The 12,234-nt window shown below is 43.0% G+C and overlaps 1 protein-coding gene across 1 annotated transcript in view; it reads left to right on the top strand.

The window, feature by feature from the left end:
* The window catches only part of ulk4 (unc-51 like kinase 4), a 381,891-nt gene that overhangs the window by 297,443 nt on the left and 72,214 nt on the right, over nt 1-12,234 (top strand). The window contains exon 33 of the mRNA XM_078229306.1: nt 4,312-4,478. Coding sequence (XP_078085432.1) covers nt 4,312-4,478 — 167 coding nt within the window. The remainder of the gene's footprint in view (nt 1-4,311; nt 4,479-12,234) is intronic.

Below are 12,234 nucleotides of genomic sequence, written 5' to 3' on the forward strand. Positions count from 1 at the left end.
CCCACGCACCCCGGACATATTCTCTTCCACCTTCTTCCATCGGGAAAAAGATACAAAAGTCTAGGACATGTACCAACCGACTCAAGAACAGGTTCTTCCCTGTTGCCATCAGAATGGACCTGCCTTGTACTAAGTTGATCTTTCTCCACACCCTAGCTATGACTGTAACACTACATTCTGCTCCCTCTCCTTTCCTTCTCCCCTATATACTCTATGAACAATATGCTTTGTCTCTATAAAGCACAAGAAACAATACTTTTCACTGTATACCAATACATGTGATAAAAATAAATCAAATTAAATAAAACATTTTTTAAAATCACTTCACCATTGGCAGCCACCCCTTCAGCTGCCAAGGCCCAATGTTCTGGAATTTCCATCCCAATTTTTCCTCCCTCTCCTTTCTCTTTCATTATGCTTCGTAAACCTGGCCACCGCCAGCTCCTGTCTAACATTTCATTATGTGACCAAGTGGCAAATTCTGTCTGATAACATACCTGTGAAGCGTCTTGAGACATTTTACTGCATTAAAGGCACAATTTAAATGTTAGTTGTTGTTGTTAGGACAAAGCACTGCCATGAATCAAGTTCTTAAACATGCTGTGAGATAAATTCCATTTGGCTGTCTGTGAGTCCTGAGAGCTAATTTTCACTTTTTAAGCACAAGGATAATCTGTAACGTTTTATTTAGTGCCCTTTCTGGGAGACCAGATGCATTCTAATTAACACAACTGACAAGCCAATTCGTACGTGCTTGCAATTATACTGCCAAACCACAGTTTTAGTGTAAGAAATAAAACGCCATCTAAAATGAGAAAAATGTGGCAAATGCTGGAATTTTCTTTCTTTAAAAATATGGAAAAGTGCAGGAATACAAAGCTGATGTATCAGCATCTCGAAATAGAGGTTAATGTTTATACAGACTTTCCTGAAACACCAATATCAGTTGGAAAAGTCTTGACACATCATAAATTGTGTGTAGACGTGTTTAGAAAGAAAACATGGATTCAAGCGGCATCTTTCACATCCTCAGGCCTTCACCAAGTACTTCACAACCAATAATTTGCTGCTAAAGTGAAGTCTTTGCTGTTTTGTTGATAAAAAAGACAGCCAATTTACACCTAGCAAGGGTTCCACAAAAAACATCGGGATGAATGAGCAGATAATCTATTTTTTTGGTGGTGTTGGTTGATGTGTCATTTGATAAAAATGATTCTTTGATAAAGTGCTAATCTGGATAATGGCCTGGATTTTCCCAGCAATGGAGAGCCTCTCTATCACTGCAACAATAGCGATAGAGGCTGAAAATTGGAAGTCCTGCCCCCGAACACTGCCCCCTGACCCGAATAGACCCGGGTCAGGATTTGCCCATGCACTTTTCTCAGATGCAGGTGCCCATATAGAAATATAGAAGATGGGAGCAGGAGGAGGCCATTTGGCCCTTTGAGCCCACTCCGCCATTCATCACAATCATGGCTGATCATCCAACTCAGTAGCCTAATCCTGCTTTTTCCCCATAACCTTTCATCCCATTCGCCCCAAGTGCTATATCTAGCTATATCTTGGTGTTTTGGCATCAACTACTTCCTATGGTAATGAATTCCACAGGCTCACCACTCTTTGGGTGAAGAAATGTCTCCTCACCTCCGTCCTAAATCCTCACACTGTGACCCCTGGTTCTGGACATCCCCACCATTGGGAACATCCTCCCTGCATCTACCCTGTCAGTCCTGTTAGAATTTTATAAGTCTCTATGAGATTCCCCCTCATTTGTCTGAACTCCAGCAAAAACAGTCCTAACCTAGTCAATCTCTCCTCATATAAAACAGCAACTGCCTCTCCTCAAATCTGATTTTTGTTAGCCAAGAGTGAGAAACAGAATTTGTGTAGATTATACCTGGTAGGAGCAGATCTAAACTTTGTGGAGTTCTTTAGAGAGGCAGGGTACTCTTTTGGAGAAGCAGAGTACCCTATTGAATATGGTCTCGGGGCGCTTTTGGGAGAAGTCGGATGTCCCTTAGGGAATCTCAGGAGCCCCTTGTGGGGAGATAAAGTGCCCCTTGGGATTATTAAAAGTAGGCATGAATGTGCATTAATCTGCATAAACACATTAACTGATTAGATCATTGGAACTAATAAATATGTCCAAATGAACTGTCAGAAACAACTGTCAGAAGTGCCAATATGAAGTGTCAAAGGCAGCTGTCAAGCAGTCAAGGCATTTAAAATTCCTGCCCTTCAAATCTTTGGGGGAGAGGGGAAATGTCTTGGAGTGTTTAGAAAAAATAATTGCTTGTTATTTCACTCTGTCTGTTGACATAAGTCTGAAAGCTATCATCGCTGGGTTATAGTATTACGTGACTGATTTCACAGTCGCAACCTGCCATTATCACAGTAGGGTGTCTTCTATTTTACAGTTTGATTGACACTACTAAGTGGTTATAAACTCTTTGAAGTGAGACTAAAAAGTCCAATGTTTACTTTTATAAGGGATTGAGTACTTGAATTAAAGAAGTAGTTGAAGGAATGTAAATATATTGAATGTGTTCCTGTGAATAAGTTTGTAATAGACACTTAGAACTTTGTTTTAATATTCTCAGAAAGGGTCCTGAGGTCTGCCCATTGTAGATACTGGGTGAATTGGCATAGTAGGTGTAAGGGAAAAGAGTGATCGGTGGGAGGGCATGGGTTGGCATGATTTTTCAATAATGGGGCTATAAAGGGCCATGGGGACTGGTTAGAGGTGTATCGATTGGCATGGAGGGTTTGAGGGGCCATGGGTATGGGAGTGTGAGGGGTGAGAGTTGAAGAGCTTTTTTTGTTTTATTGCTTCTTTTAAAATCTTGACCGCAGTACCGGAGCACAGAGGCAGTCATTCTTCACACCCAACAGCCTCTGTGCTCATTCTGATGACAGTGGTCCCAACTCCCAGAGAAACCTGTCACTCAGGAGTGAATATCTAGGCCTATGTGCTCACATCTCTGGGTCTGGGTTCAAACACATTTTTAGGTCTCTAATTCGAATCCCTGGATCTATGGCAAAATGAAATTCAGTCATGCCACAATAATGAGTGGTTTAATATTGGTAGGTCTAGCAAATGTCAGTGCTTCTTTTATTAACATGTTGATCCTGCGTATAGTATGCAAAGATCAGATTTTCAGTGAATCAAGCACCTATATGCTGTACCACATGACTGAAGGTCTTGACATCTGTGGTAATATATATTATAAACCTATATGAGTGCGCCCTTGGCATATGGAGCATTTTTTAATCAGAACTTTATTATACTCTGAGTGTGCTATGCATACAGCTGAGCTTCTCCAGTGCCTCTCAAACTAGTTTTATTGTTTAGGATTATAATGTGTACGTTCCCGTACCTTCTACTATGGTGACACTAGCTTTGAGCAGGTATCAGTACTTGTTCCATCTTGGAAGGCATCCTCCTCCCACTTACTTTATAAATAATTCTGGGAGACAGCTAGGAACGTGACCAGTCTTACATTCCTAGATGACCCATCTCAATGTTGGCCGGGCCTACCCACTAAACTCAAATGATCATGCTGGCACAACCCTGGCTACTTGTTGCAATTCTCTCCCCTCATGCTATAAACAGGGAGGAACTTTATGGAAGACATGCCAAGTGTCCAACCTTTACCTAGAACTGATGAAATATCAAGCACAAGGGGAATCATTCAAAGTGAAATACTTGTCTCCCAGTACAGCAATACAGCCACGGGCAATAAGGAACAATCACCCGAACTGATAAGACTATTAATTTGAAAACTCTCCACCCCCAGACCCAACAAGTCCCACATGTGCAGTTGTACTAAGAAACCTGGAATATATATATTTTACACAGGTCATGTAGTGCAGAAAAGAGGCAGTTTGTGCAGCTGCTCTGTGCTGGTGTTAATGCTCCTCAAGAGTTGTGTTTTCCAATATGAGGTCTATAGCCATATGTACAATAATTTCATAAGATATGGATGTTAATGTACTTGAAAAAAAATCCCAATTTTAAAAGACAGAATTAACAAAGTTAAAGAGAAACATTTCACTGTAATGAACTTATCATAAGCAAAAACCACCATTAACATGTTCATGTACTTTGTATCTAATTACTCCCAAGCACAGCCAAAGTAACTTGGATTCAATTGGTACTGGCACACAAAACTACAAAATTGTAATGTGCAATTAACTGGCCCTAACATACATAGCATGTTAACCCTATTGTAATAAGTGTGAAAAGATACTGCAAAGTAGTTTGTGCTGAGTCAACACAGCTGGTTTCTGTTCTTCTTCTTGCCCCCACAGGTCTTGTTGATTCCGTCCGTAACTTATTTATTGAAACCACAGCCATCTACTTCGAAATGGATGACAGAAGTGGCTTGAAGACCACTAGTAATCTGTTATTATCTCTAATTGATATTTTACACAATATGTTGAAGCACACATCAAATGTTGTTCGCTCTGCTTTGCAGGTGAGATGAGGCTCAGGGTGGCCATTTGTTTCTGGATTTCTATTGATCCCGGGTCTAGTTTGTATTTTTCTCCCCTTCAATAATTTGTTTTGTTCTTATCTTAAGTCTTCTTAGCAAACAAAATGGGTGGAATAATTCCTCGGATGACAGGATTGTGCTATGAGGAGTGATTGAGTTGAATGAGCCTATATTCTCTGGAGTTTAAAAAAATGAAAGATGACCTCATTTTAAAAACGTACTATAGAGTTAGACAAGATAGACCAAAAGAATATCTCCTGAACTGGAAAGTCTAAAACCAGCAGAGTCATACGCTGAAAACCTCCAACCTTGTTCACGGCTGGGATTCTCCAGTGCCGCTGCAGTGAATGGAGATTTGGCTGAGCGCCAAATTCCCTGTTCTGGTTAGCAGCAGCGTGGGTACAGACAAGATCAGAGAATCCAGCCCATTGTCTTCGGATAAAGGGCAATTTAGAACTGAGATGGAGGAGAAATTATCTTTGGAATTCTCAACCCAGAGAACTGCAGATACCCATTGAGTATATTTGAAAACTAAGATCAGTAGAAACAAAGGGAACCAAGGGAGGAAGTCAGAAGAGTGAATTGAGATAGAGGATAAGCCATGACCTTATTAATGCGAGAGAAAACTCAAGGATCTATATATTCTGCTCCTGTTTCTAATGTTCTTATACATAGGCCAATGTAAGAACATAAGAAATAGGAGCAGGAGTAGGCCATCTAGCCCCTCGAGCCTGCCCCGCCATTCAATAAGATCATGGCTGATCTGAAGTGGATCAGTTCCACTTACCCGCCTGATCCCTATAACCACTAATTCCCTTACCGGTCAGGAATCCATCTATCCGTGATTTAAACATATTCAACGAGGTAGCCTCCACCACTTCAGTGGGCAGAGAATTCCAGAGATTCACCACCCTCTGAGAGAAGAAGTTCCTCCTCAACTCTGTCCTAAACTGACCCCCCTTTATTTTGAGGCTGTGCCCTCTAGTTCTAGCTTCCTTTCTAAGTGGTAAGAATCTCTCCACCTCTACCCTATCCAGCCCCTTCATTATCTTATAGGTCTCTATAAGATCCCCCCTCAGCCTTCTAAATTCCAACGAGTACAAACCCAATCTGCTCAGTCTCTCCTCATAATCAACACCCCTCATCTCTGGTATCAACCTGGTGAACCTTCTCTGCACTCCCTCCAAGGCCAATATATCCTTCCGCAAATAAGGGGACCAATACTGCACACAGTATTCCAGCTGCGGCCTCACCAATGCCCTGTACAGATGCAGCAAGACATCTCTGCTTTTATATTCTATCCCCCTTGCGATATAGGCCAACATCCCATTTGCCTTCTTGATCACCTGTTGCACCTGCAGACTGGGTTTTTGCATCTCATGCACAAGGACCTCCAGGTCCCTTGCATGTTGTAATTTTTTTCCATTTAGATAATAATCCAATTTGCTATTATTTCCTCCAAAGTGAATAACCTCGCATTTGTCAACGTTATAAGCCATCTGCCAGATCCTCACCCACTCACTCAGCCTGTCCAAATCTCTCTGCAGACCTTCTACGCCCTCCACACGATTCACTTTTCCACTTATCTTTGTGTCGTCTGCAAACTTTGTTACCCTACACTCAGTCCCCTCCTCCAGATCGTCTATATAAATGGTAAATAGTTGAGGCCCCATTACCGATTTCTGCGGCACGCCACTAGTTACCATCTGCCAACCAGAAAAGCACCCATTTATTCCGACTCTCTGCTTCCTGTCGGATAGCCAATCCCCAATCCACGCTAACACCCTACCCCCAACTCCGTGGTTTACATCGATGCTACAGAATCAGGTGCTGAGAAGATATACATTGGTATAATTTAATGCCAGAATCAATTCCTCAACCCTCAACTTCCTGATAGGATCCAACAGGGCAGGTTATGACATGTTTAAATGTCATAAAGTCTACCAACACCTAGAGCATAGGCTTAGACATGGCAAATAGCTAACTGAGAAAGGTACCAGAAAGCCTCCACCATCCATGGGAACACACTGCATGAGTCAACACCTGAAGGATAGAAAACAAGAGGCTTTGGAAAATATAATTAAAAGGATACCCTTTTAACAGTTGAATAAAGATCAGCATGAAGAACGGTGCTAGAATTGCATTGCTATTTCACACATTCTCTGTCAGAAACAGAAATAATGGCTGCAAAGACCATGATTCTATTCCAATCAATGTTGCTGAAGTTAACAAAGTAATAAGAACAAAGAACAATACAGCACAGGAACAGGCCCTTCAGCCCTCCAAGCCCGCGCCGCTCCCTGGTCCAAACTAGACCATTCTTTTGTATCCCTCCATTCCCACTCCGTTCATGTGGCTATCTAGATAAGTCTTAAACGTTCCCAGTGTGTCCGCCTCCACCACCTTGCCCGGCAGCGCATTCCAGGCCCCCACCACCCTCTGTGTAAAATACGTCCTTCTGATATCCGTGTTAAACCTCCCCCCCCTCACCTTGAACCTATGACCCCTCGTGAACGTCACCACCGACCTGGGAAAAAGCTTCCCACCGTTCACCCTATCTGTGCCTTTCATAATTTTATACACCTCTATTAGGTCACTCCTCATCCTCCGTCTTTCCAGTGAGAACAACCCCAGTTTACCCAATCTCTCCTCATAACTAAGCCCTTCCATACCAGGCAACATCCTGGTAAACCTCCTCTGCACTCTCTCTAAAGCCTCCACGTCCTTCTGGTAGTGTGGCGACCAGAACAGGGCGCAGTATTCCAAATGCGGCCAAACCAACGTTCTATACAACTGCAACATCAGACCCCAACTTTTATACTCTATGCCCTGTCCTATAAAGGCAAGCATGCCATATGCCTTATTCACTACCTTCTCCACCTGTGACATCACCTTCAAGGATCTGTGGACTTGCACACCCAGGTCCCTCTGCGTATCTACACCCTTTATGGTTCTGCCATTTATCGTATAGCTCCCCCCTACGTTAGTTCTACCAAAATGCATCACTTCGCATTTATCTGGATTGAACTCCATCTGCCATTTCTTTGCCCAAATTTCCAGCCTATCTATATCTTTCTGTAGCCTCTGACAATGTTCCTCACTATCTGCAAGTCCAGCCATTTTCGTGTCGTCCGCAAACTTACTGATCACCCCAGTTACACCTTCTTCCAGATCATTTATATAAATCACTAACAGCAGAGGTCCCAGTACAGAGCCCTGCGGAACACCACTAGTCACAGGCATTCAGCCGGAAAAAGACCCTTCCACTACCACCCTCTGTCTTCTGTGACCAAGCCAGTTCTCCACCCATCTAGCCACTTCCCCCTTTATCCCATGAGATCCAACCTTTTGCACCAACCTACCATGAGGGACTTTGTCAAACGCTTTACTAAAGTCCATATAGACGACATCCACGGCCCTTCCCTCGTCCACCATTCTAGTCACTTCTTCAAAAAACTCCACCAGGTTAGTGAGGCACGACCTCCCTCTCACAAAACCATGCTGACTATCGTTAATGAGTTTATTCCTTTCTAAATGCGCATACATCCTATCTCTAAGAATCCTCTCCAACAACTTCCCTACCACGGACGTCAAGCTCACCGGCCTATAATTTCCCGGGTTATCCTTCCTACCCTTCTTAAATAACGGGAACACATTAGCTATCCTCCAATCCTCTGGGACCTCACCTGTGTTCAGTGACGAGACAAAGATTTGCGTCAGAGGCCCAGTGATTTCATCTCTCGTCTCCCTGAGCAGCCTTGGATAGATTCCATCAGGCCCTGGGGATTTGTCAGTCTTTATATTCCCTAAAAAACCTAACACTTCCTCCCTTGTAATGGAGATTTTCTCCAACGGGTCAACACTCCCCTCCGAGACACTCCCAGTCAACACATCCCTCTCCTTTGTGAATACCGATGCAAAGTATTCATTTAGGATCTCCCCTACTTTGGGCTCTAAGCATAATTCCCCACTTTTGTCCCTGAGAGGTCCGATTTTTTCCCTGACAACCCTTTTGTTCCTAACGTATGAATAAATTGCCTTGGGATTCTCCTTAATCCTGTCTGCCAAGGACATTTCATGACCCCTTTTTGCCCTTCTAATTCCTCGTTTGAGTTCTTTCCTACTTTCTTTGTATTCCTCCAGAGCTCCCTCCATTTTTAGCTGCCTGGACCTAACGTACGCCTCTCTTTTCTTTTTGACCAATCCCTCAATTTCCCTGGTTATCCACGGTTCTCGAATCCTACCCTTCCTATCCTTCTTTTTTACAGGCACATGCCTATCCTGCAACCCTAACAACTGTTCCTTAAAAGACTCCCACATGCCAGATGTGGATTTACCCTCAAACAGCCTCTCCCAATCAACAGCTGCCAATTTCTGCCTAATCCCACTAAAGTTAGCCTTCCCCCAATCCAACACCTTACCCTTGGGACACCACTCATCCTTTTCCATCACTATCCTAAAGCTAACAGAATTGTGGTCACTATTTGCCACATGTTCCCCTGCCGAAACTTTGAAGACCTGACCGGGCTCATTCCCCAGTACTAGGTCCAGTATAGCCCCCTCTCTAGTTGGGCTATCTACATATTGTTCCAAAGAATCTTCCTGTACGCATTTTACAAATTCCTCCCCATTCAGAGTCCCAGCTCTCAGCGATTTCCAATCTACACCAGGGAAATTGAATTGTACTACACCACTACAACAACTCTATTTTTCCTGCACCTATCCATTATCTCCTGACATATCCGTTCTTCCACTTCCCTTGGGCTGTTGGGAGGCCTGTAGTATACCCCCAACATAGTGACTGCACCCTTCCTATTTCTGAGCTCCACCCACAGTGACTCGTTACACGACCCCTCTGAATTGTCCTCCCTCTGCACCGCTGTAATATGCTCTCTAACTAATACTGCTACTCCCCCACCTCTTTTGGCCCCCCCTCTGTCTCGCCTAAAACATTTGTATCCCGGAATATTCAGTTGCCAGTCCTGTCCCTCTTTCAACCAAGTCTCTGTCACCGCAACCACATCCAAATTCCTCGTAAGCATCAAGGCCCTAAGTTCGTCTGTCTTACCTGCTATGCTCCTTGCATTGAAGTAGATGCACTCCAGACCTCCAGGCCCAGTGAGGTCATCCTCCCCCAGAGTGCTCTTCTTCTTTGCCAGCCTTGTCCTGGCCCCAAGCTCGTCCCCAGCCTCTACACTTGTAGACCTAATTTTTTGATCCCCACCCCCCTGCCATATTAGTTTAAACCCACCCGAACTGCACTAGCAAAACTCCCAGCCAGGATATTCATGCCCTTCCAATTTAGTTGTGACCCGTCCTTCTTGTACAGGTGTCCTCCTCTCTTGAAAACTTCCCAGTGATCCAGGAATATGAAGCCCTCCCTCCTGGACCAGTCCTTTAGCCATGCGTTCAATTGTACTATCTCCCTATTCCTATAATAAAATGGTATCATGGTCAACATAAAACCTATGGAGATATCCATAGAATATCCTGAGGTTGGTTAGGAATGATGGCCAAGACAGTTCAACAAGCTGAAGATTTCTCTCATGAAAAGCTTGTTGTTTATATAGAAATACAATTCAAAGCAAAAAATTAAATAGATGTGCTCACAGAAACTGGAATACCTGGCATTTTATGTAAATGCGTGCTAAAAATTATGTACAGTATGTTGTCCTAGAATTGTGCCACATCTTGTAACCATAAAATCAGAATCCCTAGTTCTGCATCAAAAAAATGGAAAAAATCCGAAACATTGCAGGAAGAAATGTCAGGAGTATCACTCGTCCTCTTAAACCAAACACTTGCATTCTAGTTCATCTTAACTAGGCACAAAACAGCGTGGGGGTGCGATGGGTGGGGTGGGAAGATGTGCACCCAGTAATAATGGTGTTTTAGAGGGTGTTTTGTCATCATTATCTGAGACAGCTGTACTGTCACACATTCCTCAGGCAGTAACTTCCCAGCTGTGAAAAGTGACACTGTCGTATTCCAATTGTATCTGTTGGCTTCCAGCAGAAAGTTGCATCCAGGATGTGTGATCGACTCACAGTACTCATCTTCCCTCCCTTCAGAATTGCAATCGTTAGAAACTAATGGATAAAAATGCAAACTACTACCAGTGCAACTATTTCATGCAAAGGCTGTGGCTCTGAATTTGCATGGGGATTGTTTCAATCTCTCATAATAACTGCCACAATAAGTTGAAATTGGCCACTTTCTCTATTCGATTGAATTCATGGTGGGAAACCCATTAGGAGATTGAAGGTCAATATTTCTGTTTCATTCTTTTTTTAAAAATTAGCAGATGAAATGGTTGTATTCAGCTTCTTGTGCAGTTCTCTTGCAGCACGTGGAACATGATTAGCAGAAGCGTAAACAGGCAACTGCACTTATAATGCTGCTAAGTATGGCAAAGACAGTCTTCTGGGTGTATCTATTTAAACTACTGCAATGCCAGATTAGCAGTGTTCGGTTACAGACTCACTAGCTGCAGCAGCCTGCAGTCACTCGCACATACTTAACTGGACATAATGGACTGAAACCTTCATAGGTTTTCTTTCTGCAGTGAATCAATTCTTTCTTAATTAGCACAATATTATTCTTCCATCAAATAAATTCCAGGCGTATAACAAATTTCCAGCTTGCACATTCCCACTGAAGTACAAAAAGGATGTGAAGGACACAAAGCAGTGGTGGGTTACCAATACCTGTTCAGGCTACCCAACTTGCAGTTAACATCGAACCATAGGATCTCTACAGTCCAGCCCATCTAATCTGCACCAACTCTCTAAAAGAGCATCCCACCCAGGCCCTCCCCTTCCGCCCTATCCCCGTAACCCCGTGCATTTCCCATGACCGATGTTCTATAGTTTGGGTGATAATCTTTTTTTTAAATTACCTTCTACATCTTACGGTTTCTCTTTTCTCAAGGGCTTGAACCAATTTCCTGGCCTCTCCGCCTTTGCCACTCTTGAGTTAGCTGCCGGCAAGTCCATATTAATTTTGCTGATTTATTCCCTCCTCTCCCTCTTATGAAAAAGGAAATCCTTTCAAGTGACCACAGTGAGGTCCTATGCCTCTTGAGCACACTGCCTAAGGTGACCAAAGAGCCATACAGCAGCTAGCACACTATCATATTATAATCCCAGCTGATTGATTATGAAGTGCAGTCATAGCCCCTGTAGTTAAGTTGACAAACTCAAAAGCTAAATACACACAGCAAGCTCCCACAATGATTTGTTAGATGGTCAATTTGTAGTACAGAATTTGAGTATTGCTGAAAAAAAGATTTTTCATCATCAGGACAGATGCAAGAAAGCCAAATTTCAAAGATGGCAACAGTTTATACTGCATGAGAAATGGGTGCTAATTGGATGGCACGTTGACTCTGGTCGAGACGTACCCATGGAGAATGCACCAGAGAAGTATTGTCTCCAATGCTTTTGTTTAATTCAAAAAAGATGCAATATGTAGATTTGTTCCATTTCTTTATAGAGGACGAATCCCTGACAAAAAACTTCAACAGCATGTATCTTCTTTTCAGCAAGCTTCAACAGATAACTTTTTTTTATGGTGGAGCTAGTTTTGGTAGTATTGTCAGTCAAGAAACTGACAGAATTTCTTGGTCTTCTTCAGACCGTGCCATAGGATTTCTCACACTCATCTGAGCTGACACACAGGGGCTTAGTTTAATATCTCAATGAAAGGATGAGTGATTTAACTGAGAACCTTGGGTTTC

The sequence above is a fragment of the Mustelus asterias genome, chromosome 2 (genome assembly GCF_964213995.1).
Source record: "Mustelus asterias chromosome 2, sMusAst1.hap1.1, whole genome shotgun sequence".
NCBI lineage: Eukaryota > Metazoa > Chordata > Chondrichthyes > Carcharhiniformes > Triakidae > Mustelus > Mustelus asterias.